Genomic DNA, 24,052 nt, shown 5'->3' on the forward strand with positions numbered 1-24,052 from the left:
GGAGTCCAGCGTGCTTGACTAAAGATCAGGACATCTCGGCCTCTGTTGCTTCAATTTTGACAATTCCTTTCATAACCTGTTTCTTGCAAGAACTGCAACAGTAAATCACCATTCAAAGTTGTGAGGAGGAGGGTAAACCTTGTCGTCAAGCATAAAAGGGCACAACGGGAACACACGCTGAAGAATCTGAGGATCAACTTTCTGTTCATTTTTGTAAGGTTTCTATTACACCGCCAATTGTTTCAGGAAGTGGGATCACGCTTTAAGATTTCCTCTCTCGAGGTTTCTCACCTTTCTTCCCTTATATTTGAAGTTTTTGTGGGGGATTCTCCCTCGTCTTCTTAGAGGTTTGGGGGCTGTTTGGCAACCGCTGCTGTAAATGACAGCAAAGTCCAATGAGCCTCTGAATGAGATCCTTAGCTGCACAAAGAAACTAGAGGGAAGTCAGAAACATAATGATTATCATAGCCGGTCTTTGGTGGATGTAATTTGCTCTTTTGCAGCTGAAATGAAGTGTGTGTGTGTGTGTGTGTGTGACAGAGAGACTGGGGGTCTGCAGCCAGTCTGTCAGCATGTACCTCCCATCTGGTGAACATTGTGCAGGCATCTCCCATCAGTCACACCTCCACACACACACACACACACACACACACACATTCCTGCGTGTGTGTGTGTGTGTGTAATAAAAGGAGGCGGTGCCTGATGCCTCCTCCTTTTACTACTACTACTACACACACACATCCTCTCTCTCTCTCTCTCTCTCTCTCTCACTGTTCTCAGTGCTGCTCGCTCACTTGCAGGGCAGCAGTGGATGGACACTCAGCTACACAGAAAGCAGCTTCTCTCTTTCCGGCTACACCCTGTTCACTTTGTGTGTTTTCTTTTAAAGCTGTTGAATTATCGGCTTTGACTGAAAAGAAGCCAGAGTTTCTGATCTTGCAGCTACACTGTGCGGAGTCAGAATGAACAGTAACGCCTTCGTCGCCAATGTGCAGTCCAAGATGCAGATGGCAAAGGAAATCAGGGACGAGGAGAAGTTGTACAGATACAACGGGGTGTTGTACCCCCGGCTCATGTGCCCCGAGGGTCATTTAAAGGCTCTGGAGAACCTCAAGGCCAGAGAGGATGACATCATGCTGGTGGCTTATCCCAAATGTGGTGAGTAATTATGATCCAATTACAGCATTTCTTAATGAGCAGAAGCTGCTCAGCCAGAGTTACAACCATCACATGAACTGACATTTGTATAAATGATTAATAAAGTTTTTAAAAGGTCACGGGAACATTTGGTCCATCTGTCGTGACCTCTGACCTTTGGCCGTTGGTGGCTTGTAATGTTAATGATTGTAACACTGATCGTCTCCTCATTACGTGCCTGTCAGAACAAAAACAAAAAAATCTAAATCAACTTTGAAATCAACATCAACTCACCACGACAGGCTGCAAATGTAAAGAGCCGAACAACTGATTTGTCAAGTGAACGACTGAATTATTCGTTACTCACAAAAGGGATCATTTAAATAAACTAAAAGTAAAACGGACATGATTTAAATTGTAAAATATTTGAGTCTTAGACAAAAGTTCAACGTTTTGGGGAATAAGTTAGTGCGAGATGTTCAGATGGATATTAATCTCATGTCTGTGTGTTCAGTACAGAACTGGAGTCAGGGTGTGGTTAGCTTAGCTTAGCATAAAGACTGGAAGCAGGGGGAAACCGCTAGCCTGGCTCCATCCAAAGTTTAAAACAGCCATTGGTTTCAGTTTGTTTTTATAAAAATCAAACTAAAAATTGACTTGAAACTCTATTTTTTCAAAGTTACATATTTGTTTTGTGGCAATGCTCTTGTAAGCGGGGGCCATTTTGAAAACTCCTCCTTGTTGGTTTATTCAAAGACACACAGACACCTGAGATTTGAGATTCAGCGGCTGGAGAATGTTATGATCACATGGTAAATGACCAGAGTCCACAATGTAAACTCTGTGAGAACATGGAGAAGTGCAGTGAATCACTTCTTGTACTAAACAGTGTTTGTACACGTTAATAACATTATAAAAGTTAAAGTGAGCAAATGTTTGAGGTCTCTTCCGGCTGATTTCCAAAGAAATAAACTGTAACCGTAAGGAATCGATCTAAAAACTGAGGAATGATTTGAAAAACGATCACCAGGATTGTGCAGGGGTTCCCAACCTAAGGGTCGGGACCCTGACAAGAGGTCACAAGATAAAAATGAGGGGTCATGAGACGAGCAGGAAAATGCTACACAACGTTATGTTTACTTTTTCAGACTTTATCTTTTCGGGATGTAACGTCATCCCAGTAGTTATGTTCATATTGGACGTTTCCATCTCGCGACTTTGTTTATTGTCAGTGCAGGAAGTAGTGTGTCCTTTATGTACAGAAGCAGAATGTTTTATCTTGTTTTCATGTGGGAGACTTGAGTTAACCTCCCGTCACAGATCTGTACTCCATGTTTCCTTGTTTTATTTTAGGTTTTCTGTAAACTCACTGCGCCCGACACATTATTCCTGATCAAGCGCTTTGTTTTTTTTTGTACGGAATAAAAGACATAAAGTGTGTCAATTAGTGATTCAGAGGATTGTGTTACCTTTGGACTGAGCTAGCTGTTTCCAGTCTTTATGCTAAGCTAAGCTAACTGGCTACTGGCTGTGGCTTCATGTTTTACATCATGAGAGGAGTATCGATCTTTTCAGCAAGAAAGCGAAGTGTATTTCCCAAAATGTCAAACCGTTTCTTGAACCTCACAGTAGTTTCCATGCTGGGAACTTGAAAACTGTTTGCATGTAACATGTAATGCAGGGTTCTTTGGCAGAGTCCATTCTTCTTGTCTGGTGATGAGTAAAGGATCACACCTGGACCATGAAACTGAGCAGCTGAATAAAAACATTAAGTAAAATGCTGTCAGTTGGTGCTGGAGATCTCCAGACACACAATAAGTAAAGATTTATTCTGCCTCCTCGTCAGCATCAGCAACCACTTTGCAGGAATTCTGGGTTCTACATTTGCAGTAAAGCCTGAGTGAATGTGGTGGTGATTTATTGATATATTAAAGCTCCGTGTAACACCACCTTTAATCTCTTTCTCTTAAAACCACACGGTGCTCACAGTGTGGTTGTTACAGGAAGAAAAGTGTGACATTCCTGCTGACACTGCGGTGCGTTCAAGGAATGTGACATGTTTTCTTTTTGGCAAAGTGTTTACTTTTTTAAAGCCGGTGCCTGACGGAGGCACAGAGACAGACGAGTTAATCGCCTTTGGAGGAATGTTAGATTACACACACACCCATCCCACACCTCCAGGCACAGTGGCCCGTTTGGACTGGGGCCCGCATGGGGATAGCAGAGCTATTTATCTACGGGGGTGTGACGATACATGGCCCCCATCAGTCTGACCAATGGGGGGCTCTTTTAAAAGGCTGAACATCCCCTTTTAGTGCTACAGGCAGTTAAATACACAGCAGACCGCCACAGATAATGGCTTCCTGACGTCTCTGTGATATATGGAGGAGATAGAGGAGGATTAGCCCGACCTTCACCTTAACACTCACATATTTATGGTCTGCTGCTGTTCATTGGCCTGTGATATATTTCCCTGTCACTGCTGTCTGTGTGTGTTGCACTACATGACTCTAAAGCTGTTTTTCTCTCATCCCTCCAACCCTGATGCCATTTTTACATCACAAAATAATTCTCAGTCACTCCAGGAAGTAGCCAGGTGTCATTTTCAAGGGAGCTCAAATTGGATTACACAGATTAATAATACAGCTCTATTTAAAACCTTTAGCTTTACCTATTTTTAAAGTGTCAGTCTACTCAAATAACAGAAAAGGATATTTTTTAAATGTCAGGTTTCAACCAAATTCCATTCATCTGCATTGTAAATAGAAAAACTGTCTGTGTGGATAAATCGAAGCGAGAAAGCATGTTGTCTCGTAATTTGTTTTAAAAAAAAGTCCTTTAAATATAAAAATATTTGAGAAATATCTCACGACTCTGTCCCACATGGGGTCCCAAGTTGAGATATTTTGCTGTAAAGTCACAAATTGTCTTTTACTTTAATTGTCTGACAGATTGTTGAAGTATTTTCCACAATGTCTTCTGTCATGGCACATGTAGTACTGGAGAATTAAAATGATAGAATAATAAATATCAAAAACTGCAAAAAAAAAACCTCTGCAGAGTGGAATGGTCCTCCTGCTGTCAGCGTTTAAAGAAACATTAAGAATGAGAATTATATATAAAAGTTAAACTTCCTGCAGGTAGATGCTCTTTAATGAAGATGCCACAAATTCCCTCTTTAGTCAGCACAAAAAACACCTGGAGTCTTTTCCCCTTTCGCCTGACAGGTGATAACCCGGTCCGTAAACACCTTTAAATTACCCAGCCTGACGTTTCCCCACCTCTGAAACGTGATCCAGAGTCATTACTCAACAGTAGGATCTGCCAGAGCAACAGGATTATCCCCACAGTGAGTAACATGTCGGCTCGCTGCCAGACAGAAAGAAGAGAAGGACAGAAGTGAAACAGATGAAAGAAATCACCTGCAGCAGCTGCAGAGTGCGCAGGTATTATCACCATTCAGCAGGGATTCCCCTTAGTGTTCCTGGAGTAGTAGTAGAAACTGGAGTGTGGTTGAACAATGCTGGACTCTACAACGTGTGTGTGTGTGTGTGTGTGTGTGTGTGTGCAGGTTTTAACTGGATGGTCGGGGTGGTGAGGAAGATCATTGCAGAGGCCACGGGGATGAAAACAGAATCCAGGATGCCGCCGCTGATCGAGTTTTTTGGACCAGACGTCTTAAAGGTACTCAGATGTGTGTGTGTGTGTGTGTGTGTGTGTGTCGAGTCACCACCATCAAACGTTATCTAACACGTAGCTGTGTGTGATAACTGCAGCAGCAGATAAAAGCTTCACTAATTAGTATCTTAAAATCAACATTTCTCACATGATGATGTGTAAACTGAAAGTAACCGTCATGCAGCTCCACGACGCCTTTCAGCCTCCTTTAACTGGATGTTTTGATGTCCTCCATCTATGGAAATTTGTTGCAGGGGCTCGCCATTCAAAAACTCCTTCTCAAGAATTCAACAGCAATGAAATCATTTACTACATCTGAATAACGTGACACACACACACACACACACACTGCGGTCCACTCACGGTCTGTGGATGTGAACCCGGATCAGCGAGTGAAGGCATCGATTGAGGAGCTGTGCAGATATTTTATTACACACATCACCCTGAGAAACGAATGACGTCCCAGGAGGGAGGAAGATCGATTTCTGACATGTTTCTCCTCCGTGACCTTTTAGAGACTGCAGACAGCACTGCAGGCGTGCTCTGTGGGTGGTTGTGTCTTAACTGCAGACTTAATGGAATAAAAAGATCTGACAAACTGCATGTTAGAGGACGACAAGATGTTATTTCAGATATTGATTTCCTCTGAGAGTCGCCCCCTAAACAGAAACTGTTCATCCTGTTTCTGCTACCGAGTCTTTTGAAAAGGTTTATATTCCTGAATACTTTACATCCTGTTTCTGCTGAGTGTTCTTCTGCTGTCAGTTTTATTCTTGCTTCTGTGTTTTGTTTTTGTTGTGATGGTGAATTTGTGTAGTTTTGTCGTTTTCTCATCTGGTGTGAAATCATTCAAACCTGATCCATGATTAGAAGAAAACCTTATAATCTGTAAATGTTTCTATTTTCTTACCTTACTTCTGGTTGAAACAAATGTAAAACAGTTTCCTGCAGTTTTCTGTGTAAAACCAGTTTAAACTGGTTTAAAACCAGCTATAAAACTGCTGTTTACAAACAGGTCTATCTCTGGTTTTAAAGTGAAAACCAGTTTACCTCAGGTTTCAGTTGAAAAGCAGTTTAAATCTGGTTTAACTAGTTGACTGAGGCAGACTGACAAAAAATAAAAAACCTTTTCTGGTTTAAACCAGATTTACCTGCAGAACGACACAGTTTTCTGATCTGACGTCCACATCGACAGGACGACATCACCTGACGCTGCTGTGGTTACAGTTTGGTTAGTTTTAGGCACAAGAACAACTTGGTTAGGGTTAGAGAAAGATCATGGTTTGGGTTAAAACAAGCTGGGTTAACACTGAGGAAAGAAACCTACGTTGACTGTTGGCAGGAACCAGGAGACAAACATCTGTCTCCTGTGTTAAAGTCCATGCTTTGTTTCTTGGGAGGACACACATGTTTTCTGGTGTGGTACAGGCCATACCCGTGCCTGGTTAAAAGTGGGTTAACATCCTGATAATATAAAACAAGGTAATATTTCTGCAGCTTTGTCCCCCACCAGAATCCTTTTCGGTGTCATTTCAGCGCCGTCATGTGAAACAGCAGCTTTGGTCTCGTGTCTTCTTTCCTTATCTTTGATATTCGTACACTTCATACTTTGAGTGTGTGTTGAATGTTGTAATCAGTTGTTATAAACTCTAATTTCCTCTCCCTCCTCTTCCGTCAAACAGAGACCAGACCTCATTAAGAAAACTGATGTTTTGGACGTAGATCTGTTGACACTCAAAAGTCAAAGTTCTCTGCCAGTTTCTGCATCTCAGACAGGATGATGGCGTTAATCAGAGACAGATGTGTGATCAGAAAACACATTCTCACATCCCCTTTGACAAAAAGAAACGCTACAATGGCACTGAACTGAAACGCAGATGTTCTTTGTATTTATAAGGATTCTTGGAGCTCAGATCTGAAACACACTGCTGGGTCTGTTACAACTGTTCAATCAGGAACACATGCTTCGGTGTGTGTGTGTGTGTGTGTGTGTGTGTGTGAAGAGTTTGCTGAAGTCTAATTAATCATGCGTTGAAGTCTGAAATGTTAAAACCCTGAGAAATCACAAGGCAGGGGACTCCTACCAGGAGCTGCAGCAGGAATAGTTCGACCTTTTGGAAAATACACATATTCACTTTCACGCTGAGATGAGTGAGACTGATACCACTTAGCTTAGCTTAGCTTAGCATAAAGACTGTAAACTGGGGGAAACAGCTAGCATGGCTCTGTCCCAAGGAAACAAAATCCAGCTACCAGGATGTTTTAAAGCTCTCTAACACGTTATATCCTGTTTGTGTAAAAACGTCATGTTGAGGTTTTATGGGGGGGTCATGTGTCTTTCTTTGTGCAGTCAGCTGGAGCAAACAGTCCTTGTTGTTTGCTGGATTTGGGGGTTTCCTAGTGACACAACTCTGTCTACCTTTAGATAAGTTGTCTCAAGGTTCCTGTAAAACTTCCACAGGTCGTTTCACTGGTTTACTTTTGAGTCTTTGTAGTGAGCGGCGGCTTCTTCTTTCCTGAACCTTAACCAAGTCGTTTTAGTTTCCTGGACTTTACCAAACCTTTATCATCGATGACAAAACAGTCATGAGTCATTTTTGGGTCGTTTGGAAGGAACTGACAAAAAAGGACGCTGGCAGTTAATGTTTGATATTGTGGTGGCATTATGTAATGACTAACAGCAGCACATCAAAGTAATGTGTCTTCCCTGTCCTGCACCCCCCCCCCCTCAGGTCATGGATGAGACTCCCTCTCCGAGGTTTCTGGGGACTCACCTGCACCCCGACAACATCCCTGCTTCCTTCTTTGCCAAGAAAACTAAAGTAAGTCAAAGCTTCGTCTCGAATGGGAAATAAAGCTGCTTTGAGTTTGAATAAGTGGAGACGATAAGATGAGAGGGACAAGAAAAGAATCATCATGTTATCCTTGTAATAAAACAGCTTCAGAATATATTTCAAATCTAAGACTTACAGAGTCGTTTCTCAGGTATCAGAGCATTTCCATTAGAAAACCTGCTTCCTGTCTCTCTCTCTGCTGTTTTTATTTCTGTCTTGTTTATGATGTTGCTTCTTCCTTCCATCGTTCCTGTTCTGTCCCTCTGCGCTCATCCTTTCTGTCTCTTTCTGTCGAAGACCAGGTCATCAAAGTTGTTTTCTCTTCTGTGTTGTACAGATGCTGGTGATCTTCAGGAACCCCAAAGACACTCTGGTGTCCTTCTATCATTTCTCCAACAACAACCCGGTCCTCCCGTCCGGACCGTCCTGGGACTCCTTCTACTCCCACTTCCTGAGTGGAGACGGTGAGAAAAAGACACACTTCAGGTTATCACAACGTTATCACGAGCCAAAGACATCTACAGCAGCATTCAGCAGAGAGTGCTGACTGGACCACAGTTGATGATGATGTCTGTTCTTGCTGGGGGGGGGGGGGACTGGAGGAATAAGATATAACAGGCTTTGATACAAACACAATACTGTGTGTGTTTAGTGTGACACATTCAATTACAATCAGTTCAACTGTTCAAGAGATTTGTTGACAAGAAGACAAATGTAGAATATCGGCAGCCTGATCCTTGAAGGGATGTCAAAGTCAAAGTATATCAGTGTGTCAAAATCAAAATGTTGTCAAGTTCAAGCTATTTCAGGGTTTGTGTAACTCAATTGAGCACAAAATGTGTAATATAAGGTAATGACCTGTGAGAAAGTGAGTGAGTTTCAACTAATCGCCCTCTGTGCAGATTATAGGCTGTGAGTAAATATCTCCCCCCACCACAGAAAAACCTCCTTTTGTTTTGCATGTCTGTTCACAGTTTGACTTTATGATCCTGAGCTCTGCTCTGTTTATGGCCCAATAAACTGCGTGTACAGCCGACTCAGCAGGGTCACTGTGGAAATGTTGGATGCTTTTAAATCCAAGTGGGGCTAAAGAGCCTCTGCTGCTTTACTCAATGAGTTTACTACACCAACACACTCATAAAATGTGAGTTAAGATGCTTAACGAGGGCAGTTTATCACTGATACCATGACGTCTGCAAAAACAAGCAAGAAATGAAAAGTATTTCAAATCCTTCAATGAAGCAAAAGTACAAATAGTGTAAAGTAAAAAAAAGGGGAAATGCCATATGTCTGTCATTCAAAGTTTTACTTCAATAAAATAAGTATTATTAGGTGGAAAATGCACTTAAAGTAGAGTGAAGTCCAGCACTGATGTTGGGTGATCAGGTCTGGCTCACAGTCGGCGTTCCAGATCGTCCCAAAGGTGTTGGATGGGGTTGAGGTCAGGACTGCAGACCAGTGTGGATATTCCACACCAAACTGGGAAAACTGGAAAACTTCTGGGCTTTGGAAAAGTTCTTTGGTAAGTTTCATGTAACTGTTTCATGTAACTGTTGTTTCAACAACATTTCAATGAGCACATTTCCACAGTGAAACGACAGGTGTAGAACTTTAACCTCTCTACCAAATGTAACTTATAAAACTTATAATTAGACGTCTTTCGACTTAGAAATCACCGAATCTGTTTGTTATTGTGTGTGTGTGTGTGTGTGTGTGTGTGTAGTTCCCTGGGGGTCATACTTTGACCATGCTTTAGCCTGGGAGAAGAAGATGGACAACCCAAACATCATGGTTGTCACCTATGAAGAGCTAAAACAGGTAGATCAACACTGATTGTTTTAGTTGCGTCTGACAGAAAGAAATGTATTAATTAAGATTAATACGATTAATAATGTGTTTTTTACATGTTCAAAAATCCCTTGCTCCAGTTGAGTATTTGAATTAGTTTACATGTTACACTGTTGGCCATAAAGCATGTGCAGTAAAAACCCACATGATGTCAATGTGTCACGTGTTTAATGTCATAAATTCATCTGTTTCTTCGAGTGTCCGCTGATCAAATCATCCATCAGTGTTTGAATTGATTAAATTGATTTTAAATTGACTTTGTGGTCGAAGTGTCTGTCTGTAACGGCTCTGGTTCTGTTTCCTGTCTGGCAGGACCTGAGTGAGGGCGTCCGTCAGATCGCCAGCTTCTTTGGCTTCAGCCTGACGGAGGCTCAGGTCCAGCAGATCGCAGAGGGCAGCACCTTCAGCGCCATGAAGGAGAGCTCCGCCAACTCGCACGGCACTATGGGAAACGTCATCTTCAGAAAAGGTGCCAGAGACTTTGAAACCCTTTTATCACCACAACAAGACATGTCGTGGTTGTTTTTTTACTGAACTTACTCAGACATTTAAGGGAAAGTCTGACCCTGCATCATATCTTTGTCCCTGAGCAGGCGAGGTCGGGGACTGGAAGAACCACTTTACACCAGAGCAGAGCCAAGAGATGGACGACGCCTTCAACAAACACCTGGCAGGAACCAGGCTGGGAGCCAAACTCAACTACCAAATGCACTGTCAGTAGGAAGCAAGGAAGCAAGGAAGCAAGAGAGGAAGGAAAGGGAGGAAAAGAGTAAGGGAAAGTATGTAGAAGAAGAGCCGGGGGGGACTTTACTGCCCTGAGCTGAGTCAGACAGACCTCCCCCTCTGGCATTGCACAGATTATTCTTCACCTAGTTTGGACTTCAGCCCTCAACCATCTTGAACCTGAAGCCTTTAACTGGTGGAGGAGGCACTAATCTGAAAGGAAACACCGCCTGGGAGGCTCAGTTCAGGGCCAAAAGTTCCTTTGTGACTGGCTCAAAGAAATAAAGGAAGGAAATGTAGAAAGAGAGGAAGCAAGAAGGGAAGAAGTGCATTATGGGTTATTGTCTTATTAACTCCTTTTGCTGATGTACAAGTTCTGCAACAGAAAACATTAAAGGAATAGTTTCACATTTTGGGAGATCAATAAATATACGACTACAGCTCCCAGAGGAGCACATATATGAGATATAACATGTTAATGAGGGCGCTTAAGAGGTGCAGGTTGGTGGATTTTGTTACTTTCAGACATGGTAGCTGTTTGCCCCTGTTTCCAGTGTTTTTGCTAAGCTAAACCTAAAATGTCAAACTGTTCCTTTAATCACTTTACGAGCAGCCATATTTGGGTTCACCTCAAGTCTGGCTGTGTGCACCAGGAAGACAAATATCAGTGAATAAAACCAAAAGCAAAGGAAGAAATCTACCTGCTGTGGGGATGAATTCAACCCTGCATTCAGATGCTGCTATAGAAACAGAAATGAACGTTTCAAGAGAACAGGGGTTTCTGGAGTTTGGAGTTCGTGTGTGCGGCCCCCCTGCCATCTTTGTCAATTTCTAGAGACAGAAAATACTACAGGGCTTGAAGCTGGACAGAGCCTGGACAGCAAGCAAGAAACCACCATCACAGTGAAGTGTGATCGGCTGAAACAGACCCCAAAACATAGTCGGCTTGAAGCCCGAATGTCCTCTACATGTGGGGCTTAAACTTTGGTGCCCCCCAGTGTTATTATCAGGAAAGACACAAAATTAAACATTTTATAATCACTTGTGAAATTGTCACCAGGACACACGGTAGAAGAGAATCTAGCTGATGAAAGTTTGTGAAGAGAAGATTTTGAGTTGGTGTTTTCCTGCACACTTAATAACTTCAGACACTCGTATTGGTTCTAACATTCTGCCAAGTCGGTTGCTGTTTGCACCAAACCAATACAGGCTTGTATTCAGGCCGAGCGAAGTTCATCAAATTCACTTGTTTGCCTTCTGGGTTTGGCTTTCTAATAACCTGAAGGCAACATCCTGCAGCAGCTAAAGTCTCAGATGGCCGATGTGTTTTATTTACTGGTGTTTAACACCTGACTGCGACACAGAACAGCTGAATGATCTGTTTACCGGCAGCTACTCACAGACTTCATTCTGGGTGTGAAACAACACCTTCATGAGATTATGGGCTATTATGAATATGCACAATCACTGTTTATTCTGTATGTATATTACACACAGTGCATCACTGTACATGGTCATGATGAAAAATAAAACTCTTTCCATTTGTTTGACTCCATCTTTGTTGCTTGTTCCCAGAGACCTCCTGTCAATCAAACAGTGTGAATGGGACTTCTTATGCTTGATGTGAAGGGTTAACTGCCGTGGTGCTGGTGTTACATAAGTAACTTATACATAAAAACTTTCCAAAAAATCCCCAGGATTCAAAAATATTGTTTCCTTTTTTTATTGGTTTCTTTGATAAATGAAATGTACGATTTTAAAATGTACTTCTCAAACTAAATGTTTGTTATTAAAAGTACTCATATAGTGCTTACTATGAACAAAATATTATTTGAATCCAATTAAAAATACTTGATGAATGGAAATTTGTTTGTGACATTTACAGCATGTACACTTTGTGATGTTTTTTTGATATACAGTCACGAGAGGACATCCCACGAAATATGTAGTTCTTTTTCAAGAAATATGGACACATCAATCTTTCATCTTCCTTCAAACAACATAAAATCAAAGGTGATCATAGTGGTTGAGCCAAAAACAATGAAAATGTAACTTTATTATCATTTATTTGACCAAAAAATGATGCCATGTCTGTCAGTCTCCGACTTGTTGTTTTGTTCCTCTTGTTGGTCTCAAAGACCAGCGTGGTGGACACGCAGTACAGTAAAATAAAACTTAAATATGTTTGAATGCTGCACACTAATGGCCCTATAAGACAAGATTTGTTTGTTTAATAACATTACACTTTTTTTTACTTTAATGAATTATTAATGTGCTAGATAGAAGCTGAGGACTTACGTACATTAAAAGAACAGTGAAAGAAACAACTCAAGGCACAATCTTCAAATGTTTTTTTTTTTAAAAACAGACCGGAAGTAACGTTCACGCCTCCCTCACAGGTTTAATTTTGAAAGGGCTAACCGGATGTGGAGTTGTGGCTACCTTGACGGCGGTCCACTGTGTGTCCACTGTGTGTCTCCTGAATGAATGACATCATGCGGGCTGCTGTCTGTCTCCATCTGCGACATGACACCGGCAGACAGTAACGGCTGGACGTTTCCCACAGGTCTGCCGTTAACCTGCGCGCGGTAAGAGCAGCACGGGACCTGCTTTCTGGTCGATAATGATTCAGCGATTGTTTCTCTCTGCTAGCTAACGTTAGCCTCCGCCGTCCAGCACCGAGCAGAGCGGGCAGAGCTAACGCTACAGTGGGCTAACGATGCTAAGGATGGACTTGTTACGCGGTTATTAAATGGACACTGAAGGGAAACTGTGACAGGTTTGCTTTGTTTATGTCTGGAGGATAATTATGAATTGTGTCTGCTAGCTGCTCAGGTCACCTGCTGTCATCCAGTCTGTCCTCTTGGCTTGTCTTCATGTGGGCTCTCTGGGAAATGACACCTTGTCAGCGCAGATCAATGTGGTCCCATGCTGCTGCACGATGGGACATTGTCTTCGATTATAGGAATTGTGTTTGAACACATTTATATGTGTATATTTAAACGATAGGAGTGTTAAAAGGACAGATGTGTGCAACGAGCAGGTTCACCTGATGCTGTAATCATACAAAGCCTTTGCTGGTGAATGTTTCACCACAGAGAAACACTTGGAGCCGTTTCGTCCATTTTAATTGGAAGTTAAGACATTTGACTTGAAATGTAAGTGGAAGTAAAAGGAAAAGCAGAGGTAGAATGTAACCTGTTATTGTGCTTTTTACTCCACTGCCTTTATTTGACAACATTGGTCACTAGTTACTTTGCAGGTTCAGATTATTAATACAAAATATAAAGCAACCCATTCATTATGATGGATTATTATGGATTAAGCTACCTGGCAGTATATTACTCAGCAACATTAAAGTAATGAACACATTAATGCATCACTAATTATAATTTGGTGATATATATTATTCTGAAATGGGCCATTTCTCATAATGAGTACTTTTATGTTTGGTACTAATGTGTGATGCTTATACTTTCGTCCTTTTACTCAAATAAGATTTTGAATGAAAGACATTTACTTGTAACACAGTTTTTCTACTCTGTAGTATTGCTACATCTACTTAACTGAAATATCTGAGTATTTGAGTCTGGTTATCACTAAAACTGTATTTAAAGATTGCTTTTTTATATATGTTTTTTGTGTGTGTCAAATATTAGAATAACTACCATACTTCATCATTTACAGTCCCCCCTGACTGATTTCTGATTTCAATTCATCAAGTCTGATGGATCAACTGGACATTTTAATAACCGTTAGCTACCCAGCAGTATCTAAAGTAATTGAAATGAGCTCCACCTTTACCAACTGCAACATTAATGGATTTATAATTATAATGTAATATTATGATATTCATTATTCTGATTATTCATTCTGCAAAATGAGTACTTTTACTTTTGGTACTTTTAGTATATTTTGATGCTTATGCTTTTGTCTTTTTACTCAAGTAAAATTCTGAAGGACTTTAACTTGTATTTTTACACTGTAGTAGTTCTACTTTACCATACCAGGTATGAGTACTTCGTCTTCCTCCCCCTCACAAACCTGCTTCTTTAACATTTCATGTCATTTTCCAAATTCAAGATGGCGTTTTCCATTTCTAAAGAGATGTTGTGACCTAGTAGATTATAGCAGAGTACGTTTGCTTCTGTTACTTCTTCAGTATTCCCTGTAACGACGAAGTTGTGCAGTTTTAGGGCTTCAACCAACATCATTTCCATTATTTATTATTTGTTCAATTATTTGTCCAGATAAATTGATAATAATTTAGTTTGTAAAATGTCAGAAAATAATGAAAAAAGCCCATCACAATGTCCTGAAACCCAACAATCAAAAGCTGCAAATCTTTAAAAATGAGAAAACTAAGTAATATTTGGCATTTGAGCTTGATAAATGACAAATTGATTAATCGACTATGTTTCAGCTCTGAATTTAGTTTCCAGATTAATCAATTAATCATTTAGTCTAAAACATTTTGACAATTTACATCTTTAAATTGCTTTTTATATTCGACCAACAATCCAAAACCCAGAGATAATCAGTTTCTAATGATGAAACACAAAGAAAAGCTACAAATCCTCACATGTAGGAAGCCATAACTAGTAAATGTTTGGTATTATTGTTTGATAAAGGACTCAAATGAATAATCAAGTCTCAAAAGAGTTTATTTGCCAATTGACAGATTCATTGATTATTTGTTTCAGCATTTCTGTCTCTCTGTATTCCAGGTGAAGAGTGATGCAGCAGAAGTTGTGTTCCAGAGGTTCTGGTTCTTTCCTCTTAGAGAGGAACGGCCAGGCCTGCGGCACCGTCACCTCCTGCGACCTCCCCTTCCGGTGCCCCCGCTGCGGCGAGCAGGAGCGTTTCCGCAGCCTGGCCTCGCTCCGCGCCCACCTGGAGTACCGACACTCGTACCGCTCACCGGACGTGATCACAGGCGGCTTCAGCATCACCGGCAAACTCCCCGACCCGTTGACGGCGGCGATCCCCTGGCACGACATGAGCCTCCCGACCCGCAGGGGGCAGCAGAGCACCGGGCGGCCTCCTCACGCCCGCTCCCTCAGCGACAGCAGAGACAGCAGTTACCTCCACTCCTACAGCTCAGTGAGGAGACGCACCCAGAGCGTCGGGGTGGGGACGCAGGCTGAGGAGGAGGAGGAGGAGGAAGATGAAGAGGAAGGGGGGACAGAAGATGAAGACGTTGGAGAAGAGGATGAAGAGGATGATGATGAAGGTGAAGAGCGAGATGGAGGTAGAAATGAGGAGGATATTAAAATGTCCACCAAAAAGTCAGAGGCAGGCTGCCATCACCTCAACCACCATCACCTCCCGTTCCCTGCTCTGGCTCCTCTTGGCCCCCCTCTAGACCCGGACCTGGATCTAGACCTGGACCTGGTCGGTGCGTTCAGGTTTACTTACTTACTGGACGTTTTGGAGCAGAGTTATATTTATCGATAGGGTTTGGTGTCAGTCCAGGCCTAGAAATGAGTGAGGCTGTGGAATCTGATCTGGGGCAGATTTATTTAGTGTACGTCTGCTTTTTAGTTCAGTCTTTATTCAACATGCTGGTCTTTATTTAGTTTTATCATACATGTCACACCAGTGACCCTGTCTTCAGGAAACACGATCAGACAGGCTGAAGCTACGTAAGAAAAACTTTACTTTTCAAACCCAAAAGTACTTTACAGTTACAACTGAAATACATGCAAGTACATACCACAGAAAAACATTTGACTAATATTTATCTACGACAAGCGAGAATTGTTAAAAGAATAAGAACAAATCAGGGAAAAGAAGAATTAATTAAGTGTTAATTATTATCTTTTGCCTTTATTTGATAGCGACAGTAGAGAGAGAGAGAGAGACAGAGATGCAGAAAAGAGTCTTGGTCTTTCACTTTCAGTGAAAATTAAAAAAAAACTAATAATAAGAAAGTAATGAAGTTGATAATCTGGAAAAACTGTTGGTTTGTTCAAGACCTACCTGATCGTCTGCCTGCTCGTGTTTGTCCGTGTGATGACCGGAGCTTTACAGCATCACACAGTACAGTCGTGGATGTAACTCTTGCCTTCTTTACTGTAACCTCCAGAGCAGAACTCGTACTCTGGTCTGGAGACGGCGGCGGCTTCGGCTGCCGTGCGGCGGCGACTGGCCAGCATCCTGCGGGCGGCCGACAGCACCATGCAGCGCCGGCTGGCCAAGGTGAGCACGGAGCTCGCCCAGACCGACACGGAGCTGCTGTGTGAGCGCGCTCACTCGCAGCACCTGGCCCAGGAGAGGCAGGAAGTTGCAGAGAGGGAGAGGTCACTGAGCCGGCAGGTGGACGTGGCTGTCATGGTGATCGCTGCGTTGAGGGAGCAGCTCAACGCCTCAGAGAATGAGCTGGAACGACGAGAGAGGTAAACAGGTTGGACTGCCTCAAAGGGGAACACTGCATGTGTTTTAAAGTAGTATAAAGCCTTCGGTGCCTCAGAGGGAGCTGAGTGGAGTCTGATAGATGTCCTCAAGTGATGTCACTCGAGTCAACAGTCTGATGGTGTGGAGTTAGAAAGAAGTGAGCTGACCAGACTTCTGTAGCTGCTGCTCGTCTCTACTGCAGGCTGGAGGCTCCAGGCTACATTAGCCGCTACTAGCATAACACATCCAAATCTCTGAATGAACGGTAGGCGGTTGAGTTGCATTGTGGGTAATGTAGGAGCCAGGTTTTGATCCTTTTTTTTTTTTAAAAAACATCAAGAGTCCAGCAGTATTTTAGGAGTGCCAAGCTAAATCTGCGCAGTGTTGTACGACACTAATGTTGTACGACACAATTCCAAAGGAAAATCTACACACAGTGCGCTTGATTACTGTTAGTATCCCCAGCAGTTGGTAAAGGAACATTTCCCAGTTCAGTTAACTGACTTTGATGTGTGAAATCAGTGGAGTCCCTTTATTGCCAGGGGTGGATTTAGTTATCTGGAGACCTTTGGCAAAACCAGGCCCTTGTGGCTTGTTCTCACCTCTCAATAGGTATTAGTATCGGTATTAGTATTGGTATTAGTATTGGTACATTATTAGTATTAATGGGATTACAGATTTCCATGTTTGCAGTCACCTTGTTTTTTTCTTCCTGCCTCTCGGACATGAGCTGCTCGCTGGACCAGCCGGAGGTGAAAAGTACATTTATTCAAGTGCAGTTTTGTTTGGACAGGGAGGTGATAACCATCCAGAAGTTTCTGGAAGCGGCGGCTCGACAGGAGACGTGCGGTAAAGTTCGAATCCAGCGCTTCATCGAGAATCTGCTGAGACGCATCGCTCTGGCCGAGAGGCTGGTGGAGTATTACCAGGTTAACGGCAGCCCGCAACAGTGCAGCCACTACAAGGTACCACAACACACACACATACACACACTCCCAGCAGGGGAATGTAAACAAGTACATTTAAGTACAATTTTGTGGAACTTGTACTTTATTTCCATGTTATGCTGCTAAATACTTCTACTCCATTTCAAGTACTGAACCTTTTACTCCTGTACATTTATTTGGCAGCTATAGTTACTAGTTACACTGAATTAATCCCACATTTAAAACTATTTTCTGCTTGTGTTCGTGGTTGATGAGTGCTGTAGAAAACATGACCTTTGACCTCTGCTGTCTCCTGATCAGCACCAGCAGCCAACTGACAATGGACCTCACAGAATCACTAAAAGCAGGTGAGAACGTCCTCACTGGCTCGCACGATGTTGTACAGCCCTGTAACTCAAACAATTGGTCATGTTGAATGAAATAAATACGACATTATTAAGTGATCATAAATCAATACATTGCTTGCTTTGGACAGATAACTGTCTCTGCCATGTTTTAACTGTGTAAACTTATTCTCCAGTCTACGTCTAAAAGTACAAGTAGTCCCGAGTGTGAACTTAAAGCATTATCAGTTTGTGTAAAAGCTGTCAAACTGCTGCTGAGTTTGTGAGAAGGTCTCCTTCATGCAGCTTTGTGTGGCTTTTAAAACGTGGCTCAGAGTATCCAGCCTTGTTGGAGCTCAGCGTGATAACCCAACCAAGATATATCTCTTCGTTATGACCTCCTCTACACTGAAAAGGTGGCTGTTAAAAGACTTTCCTTTCAAAGAACAGCGGCTGAGGTCCATTTGATGTCATGTCAGTTACATAAAATTGGATATTTGTGGACAAATCTCAGTGTAGGATTTGAAATCTATTTGCGTTCTTTAGGTAGTTTGTTTTCGCTGTATCTATCACCACTAATAGTAAACCAATGGTTGTGAGAACATGACCAGGGCAGGTAAACAGCTGTCAGTCTGAATCAAAGCTAAAGGTGACAGAGTGGCTGCTAAATCATTCATGAGGACTCTCGTGTCGTCTGTCAGATTTCTGTGTTGCTGTCGTGAATAATTCATCGTTAAACATGTGACACTTTGTCACTGGAGTGGGATTACCTGTGAGCACACTGTGAGTTGGCTTCACTCACCTGTGCATCTCGAGCACCCGCCTCTTCACCACAGATCGGTCCGAGCAGTTGTCTTTTCATTGTTGAATTTAAAGAGACGGGCCCTGATTTTGTCATAGCGCCCACTAGCGCTCCCAAATACCCAAATTTGAGTAGTGAGGTGACAGAAAATCAGGCAGTTTAGCTTTGGCTGAGATCACTTCATTCAAGACAAACTCGCCCCTGAGATGCTGCGTCTTTGTCTTTGAGCCGAAACAAGTAGTGAGCACAACATATCATCATCTGTTAACTTGACGTGTTGAGCTTGTTTTCACATTGTCATTCAAAACATTGTTATTGTAAAATTATTGATTATAGATGCTGTAATGAAAAGCAAATGTGTGCCACTAATTCACTGATACAGCAGAAATGAAGCTGAAAGAAAAGACACAGTCAAATAAGAAGACCCCCCCAGAGGAAGCTCTTTTGTAACTTTGATTTAAAAAAACGATTATTTGCAAACACTGCAACCTCCCTCCCACATTCCTTCATGTTCATGTGACATTTCCAGGTCAGCGGGAGGTCAGCTGTCCTCGTCCGGTCTCCATGACGGCAGAACCCAGTCCTCCTCCCAGTTCGGCGGCCGCCCTCCGTTCTCCAGAGCGGGCGGGGAGCGAGAGCGGGAGCACCGGGAGCGTCTGGCCCAGTCGTCCAGGCTGTTCTGTCGACCCGAACACAGAGACGACATCTGGAACCACCAGCGCCGCCGGTCCGCCGGGTACGAACTGTAGAGCAACACCAGGGAGAGGGGGTGTCAGCGGGTAAAACGTGGGTTAACAATGACTTTGTTCCAGTGTGTTAACCTATGGAAAAGTACTGCAAGGTCACATTCACATCAAGCTTCTTTGGAGCAGTTAATCTTAACTCTGAAGGTATAGCTGTTCATTTAAAACAACTGACTCCGGTTATTACGTCTGGACTGAAGCTCTCATTCAGCTAGAGGAGCGCAGACTCCCCTTTATGCTCAAATAAACTCAAATACAACTTCTGAGCCACGGGGACATTTTTGAAATGGCATTTTAAACTTTCTTTGTAGGTAATGAAATAAGCAGAAACAGGAAAGGAAGTTGTTGTTTATGTAGTTTTATTTTGACATGGAAATGTTTGTAAACATAAACTGAATTGTGAAATGTCATCAGTTATTGGTATAAGAATTTAAAAAACACATTTTAAGTTATAAAGAGGGTTCATTCCCCGAATGTTTACATTACGTATGTATTCTGTAAAATCATTTTACAAGTTTTAAATGAAATGTTTGTGATTGAATACAATTACTCCTCTTGAATGATGCTTCAGCAGCTATTTTTATTCAATTATTTTTATAAATCAAACTAAGAAAAGCAAAGAAAATAAGAGATTTAAGATGACACTAAAGTATAAATGGAGAATTCTTTTATAAATGTCAGCTGCTTGGCTTCAGACGGTCTGATCCCTGATGAGAGAATAAATACGAAAAATGGTCCAAAGAAGAAAACACATTTCACACCACAGTAACTAGTACTGCGTAACAGGGTTTAAGAACATAATGCAATAACAAATATTACTGCATGACTACATTGACATCACATTGTATTCAAGTACATAATAGTATATTTTTTATTATATGCCAACACTGTGTTATTGCATATTTCGTACTTTTCCATAGATTATTATACTGAAATAGACCATTGTAAAGAGTTCCACTGGGCGCTGTTTCAGTGTGGATAAACTTTCAATATTCAAATATATAAATGAATGACAGCTTCTAGTCCTTTGTCTCATTTGTCAGCACAAACCATAATATTTAGAACAGTATAATCTCAGTCCTTAGTGGTACTTGCGTTCTGAATCCTCTCCTCTGTATTTTAGAGAAACTTCAGGTAAAAATGTGCTTTTGTATTCATCCTCTGGTTTAAGATGTAAGGTCTGATCATGGAAACAAGTTGTTGAATTTTGAAGAAAGGCCACTTTCCGAATCAGATGGACTGAGGATAAATAGTTCCCAGTGATGTTGGTGACACGTCCTCTCCTCTGCTGAACCTTTACATGCCGGCCTGGTTCCCCAAAAGCTCCCCATCAGTCCAGTTATCTCGTCTCTGTCTGTGCTTTTAAGGCCAAACGGTAGCGATCGTTGCCTGTGATCATCTTCATTGTTGAAGTAGATGGTGAACTGGCTAACGTTAGCGGCTCCGTCCTGCTCTGTATTGGATTTGGGAAAGCGACCTTGTTATCCGAGATAGTGTCACGTCCCCCAAACAAACTGGTTTTGTCCTCCTCTTGAAGTCTTTCCTCTTTTAATGTTAAAAGTGAAAACACACAGTTTCACAATGATAACAAATATGTAAGCAGACAACAACGCCGCATCTTTATTTCCATGTCTTCAACGTGGATCTTTAACTGGTGAGGATGCTGACTTTGTTAGCTTTAGCCTAGAGTGGTAGATCTGTCCTTGCCAACTGTGTCCAAACGGATAGCTTGATACCACGAAGCTGACTCCAACATCTGCACCACCGCCAGCTTCAAGACTCGCCCCAGGTACAGAGTTCATCCTCATAGATGGAGTCAGATATAATCTACACTTTATATCTGTAAAGTAGTCTCGACCTCGACCAACAGCTTCCTCTTCCAGCGTCGGGGACGGGGACAATGAGACACTTTAGAAATCAGTTTAGTCATAACTGATTTAGTTTTGAATGTGTGTCATATTGTCACATAACAAAGCTGAACCTCTTCTTCTTTGGTGGTTGTATATATGATGGTCCTTAATAATCATTTCTAATTGAGATGTTGTTGCGTAACGCCATCGCAGCTCTGATTTGGTTTGTAAAGCACAGACAGGAGTTTGATGACACCAGACCTGGTTCAAATAAGTGTTGCATATACTTCTTGTTTGAAGATGAGTGGGTTTCACTACATTAGGACCAGTTCAGATACCGTCTGGTAGTTGTACATAGAGAGAAAAGTTATATATGTTCACTTGGAAATACTTTATTGTGATTCCTGGCAGTCGCGGTCCAATGTAGCCAATCACCCACCGATCTGCTACCAAAACAAGCAGAGATGTCGTGGAGGGTGAACCCACATAGACTCTCCTTTACCCACTTTCTGTTTGTATAATATTCCACCTTCCTTTTTTGGGAAGTACGCTTGTTTTCCATCTTGCGTGCGTCCAGTTTGTGTTAGCCTAGCTTAGCACAAAGACTGGAATCAGGGAGAAACTGCGAGCCTGAAGGTGAAAACATACACAAACAACTGCAGAGCTGATTTAAGGGGACAGCTGGTCGATCAGTTTTGTTGTGATGCACAATCCACACATTAAAGGATAAGTCTGGTGATAATTCACATTTTCCTTATTATCAACAGTGAATGAATATCTTCTTCCTCTGAGCCATAAGAAACGATTAAAAACGTCCTGCTGCCCCAAATACTCACTAAAGCGCCTAATGTGGATTCATCCGCCGCTGAAAATAGTCCCCCAAACAAATGTGCTCTTTCCTCCTGTTTGTTTGATAAAAACTACAGCGAGCAGCTGTTGGAGGGAATGACTGAGCCTTTGGAAACATGAAACTACTTATTTGTGAGGTGTTTTTAAAGATTCACATCTTCAGTAGGAACCAATGGGCTGAGAGCTGAGAGACAGGAAGTGAGACAGAACTGAGAGACGGACTGACATGTTGATGGTTTTGGCCTTTTTTGGATTTGTTGACAATAAGAAAAATATAGAATAAGACTTATTCTTTAACACAGTAGAGCCTGAGCCTGCATGTCAAAACAGGTTTGGAGTTTGTTTCTTTTGGTACTTGGTGGAACTGTGAACGTCCCCTGCTTCCAGTCTCGGAGCTCCAGCTGTATATTTCACCCTCCGCTACATGGCCGGATGAAACAAGCCATGTATAGGCAGGTAGCGTTTGGCCCAGGTCTGGAGGACACCACACCTATAACGAATGTACTCTCTGAGTTAACGTATAGCTCATACTGAAGAGATGCCGAGTGTTAAGACCTGACTTCTGTCTCGTCGTTCAGGCTTAAACTGGCGCTCATTCACACAGAAACGGGTGGAGATTCTCCGATCACAAATGAATGACGTCGTATCAACGCTTTCATCCAAAGTGACTTACAGTGCCGTGAATGCATAACAGTACATTTGCAGTATACTAAACAGCTCATGACGGCTTGTTTAATAGAATCATTCCTTTCTCTGCATCATTCTGTACGATCTGTTTACACGTCAGTTTTGCACTCATCCAATGATAAGAATGTACACGTAAAAGACGGTATTTGGTGTAACATGTATCTTTGCTGTCGGTGGTTTCGGTTTTGTTAACAGTGTTGATAGATATTTTGTATACAAAGCTATTATGTGTCGTCAAGTGGAAGTAGTTGTCCTACAGTACTTTAACTTGGCAGAACGTTTATCTGGGTCACAAACACAAGTCACGTCTTCTTTTAGTTTTCATCAGGGTGTCTGCAGGTCCTGGACTTCTGAAATTATGTGGCGTAAATTCAAGGCCTTTAAGGATTTGTCTTGAATACAGTCAACTAAAGAACCTCAGTCGTAAACATCCATCCTTCCGGCAGACTCCCTTCTGATGGGTCATCATGATGATGTTCTCGTATTTGCTGCTTTTCTAATTGGCATCAGAAGGGTCATAAAAAGACTTTAGAGCTTGCAGGCACCCTTTTCAAAGACCTGGCCAGCACTTGTGTCAATCATGATTTGTTCCAGATTTATTGGAAGTTGCCAGGTTTTTAAGCCAAATGGTGTACAGACTGATGTATTACAGTTTTAGTAGTACCTGATACTGCATGTTAAATGGAATATAACTTTAGCGTTAGCCATCAGTTTGTTTTTTTAGTGGCTTCTCGGGCTCCGAAGCGCTGAGTTACACGTTTGAATTTTGTCAGTTGTTTACTCTCCACCGCTTCTGACCACATAACAAACCTGATCCAGATCCATTTGGACAAACTGCCCGCTGAGTGCTCCAGAGATCAGAGCCCCTGATGGTGAAAGTGCAAGTGTTACTGCTGCTGTCAGTTCAAACCCCCATTTCCCTTTGCTTTTCAGTAACTGAAAGAACCAACACGTACCAACAGCATGACGGATGGATTTTGTTTGTTTTTGTCATTCGAACGAGCAATATGAATCAAAGAGCTTCGGTGACACCTACTTTCATTAAAGGGTGATCAAATGTTCATTTAGACGTCTGGAGGCTTCTTTGTGTTTGTTTCAGTTATTATTTGAACCGATCCCTCCTGTCATCCACCCGCTGCTGCTTCAGCTGTCGGCCGTCTTTGTCAGACGCCGTGCGTACCTATAAAAACCTGAATATAACCCAGTTGCACCCGGCGGAGACGTCAGAGGAGTCT

General features: G+C 42.1%; 2 protein-coding genes across 2 annotated transcripts; both read left to right on the top strand.

Annotated features, from left to right (window-relative positions):
* The first annotated feature begins 813 nt into the window (after positions 1 to 813).
* sult6b1 (sulfotransferase family, cytosolic, 6b, member 1) lies at positions 814 to 11,764 on the top strand. The gene is made up of 7 exons (XM_070915770.1): positions 814 to 1,158; positions 4,709 to 4,821; positions 7,548 to 7,637; positions 7,987 to 8,113; positions 9,373 to 9,467; positions 9,810 to 9,966; positions 10,091 to 11,764. Exons 1-7 carry the CDS (start codon positions 963 to 965, stop codon positions 10,216 to 10,218), a joined length of 906 nt encoding a protein of 301 aa, XP_070771871.1. The 5' UTR covers positions 814 to 962; the 3' UTR covers positions 10,219 to 11,764.
* Positions 11,765 to 12,715: 951 nt separating this feature from the next.
* Positions 12,716 to 19,735, top strand: znf365 (zinc finger protein 365). Its single transcript, XM_070916606.1, has 6 exons — positions 12,716 to 12,808; positions 14,948 to 15,618; positions 16,309 to 16,618; positions 17,410 to 17,581; positions 17,864 to 17,910; positions 19,218 to 19,735. Exons 2-6 carry the CDS (start codon positions 14,958 to 14,960, stop codon positions 19,435 to 19,437), a joined length of 1,410 nt encoding a protein of 469 aa, XP_070772707.1. The 5' UTR covers positions 12,716 to 12,808; positions 14,948 to 14,957; the 3' UTR covers positions 19,438 to 19,735.
* Positions 19,736 to 24,052: the final 4,317 nt, after the last annotated feature.

Source organism: Enoplosus armatus, chromosome 12 (genome assembly GCF_043641665.1).
Source record: "Enoplosus armatus isolate fEnoArm2 chromosome 12, fEnoArm2.hap1, whole genome shotgun sequence".
Taxonomy (NCBI): domain Eukaryota; kingdom Metazoa; phylum Chordata; class Actinopteri; order Centrarchiformes; family Enoplosidae; genus Enoplosus; species Enoplosus armatus.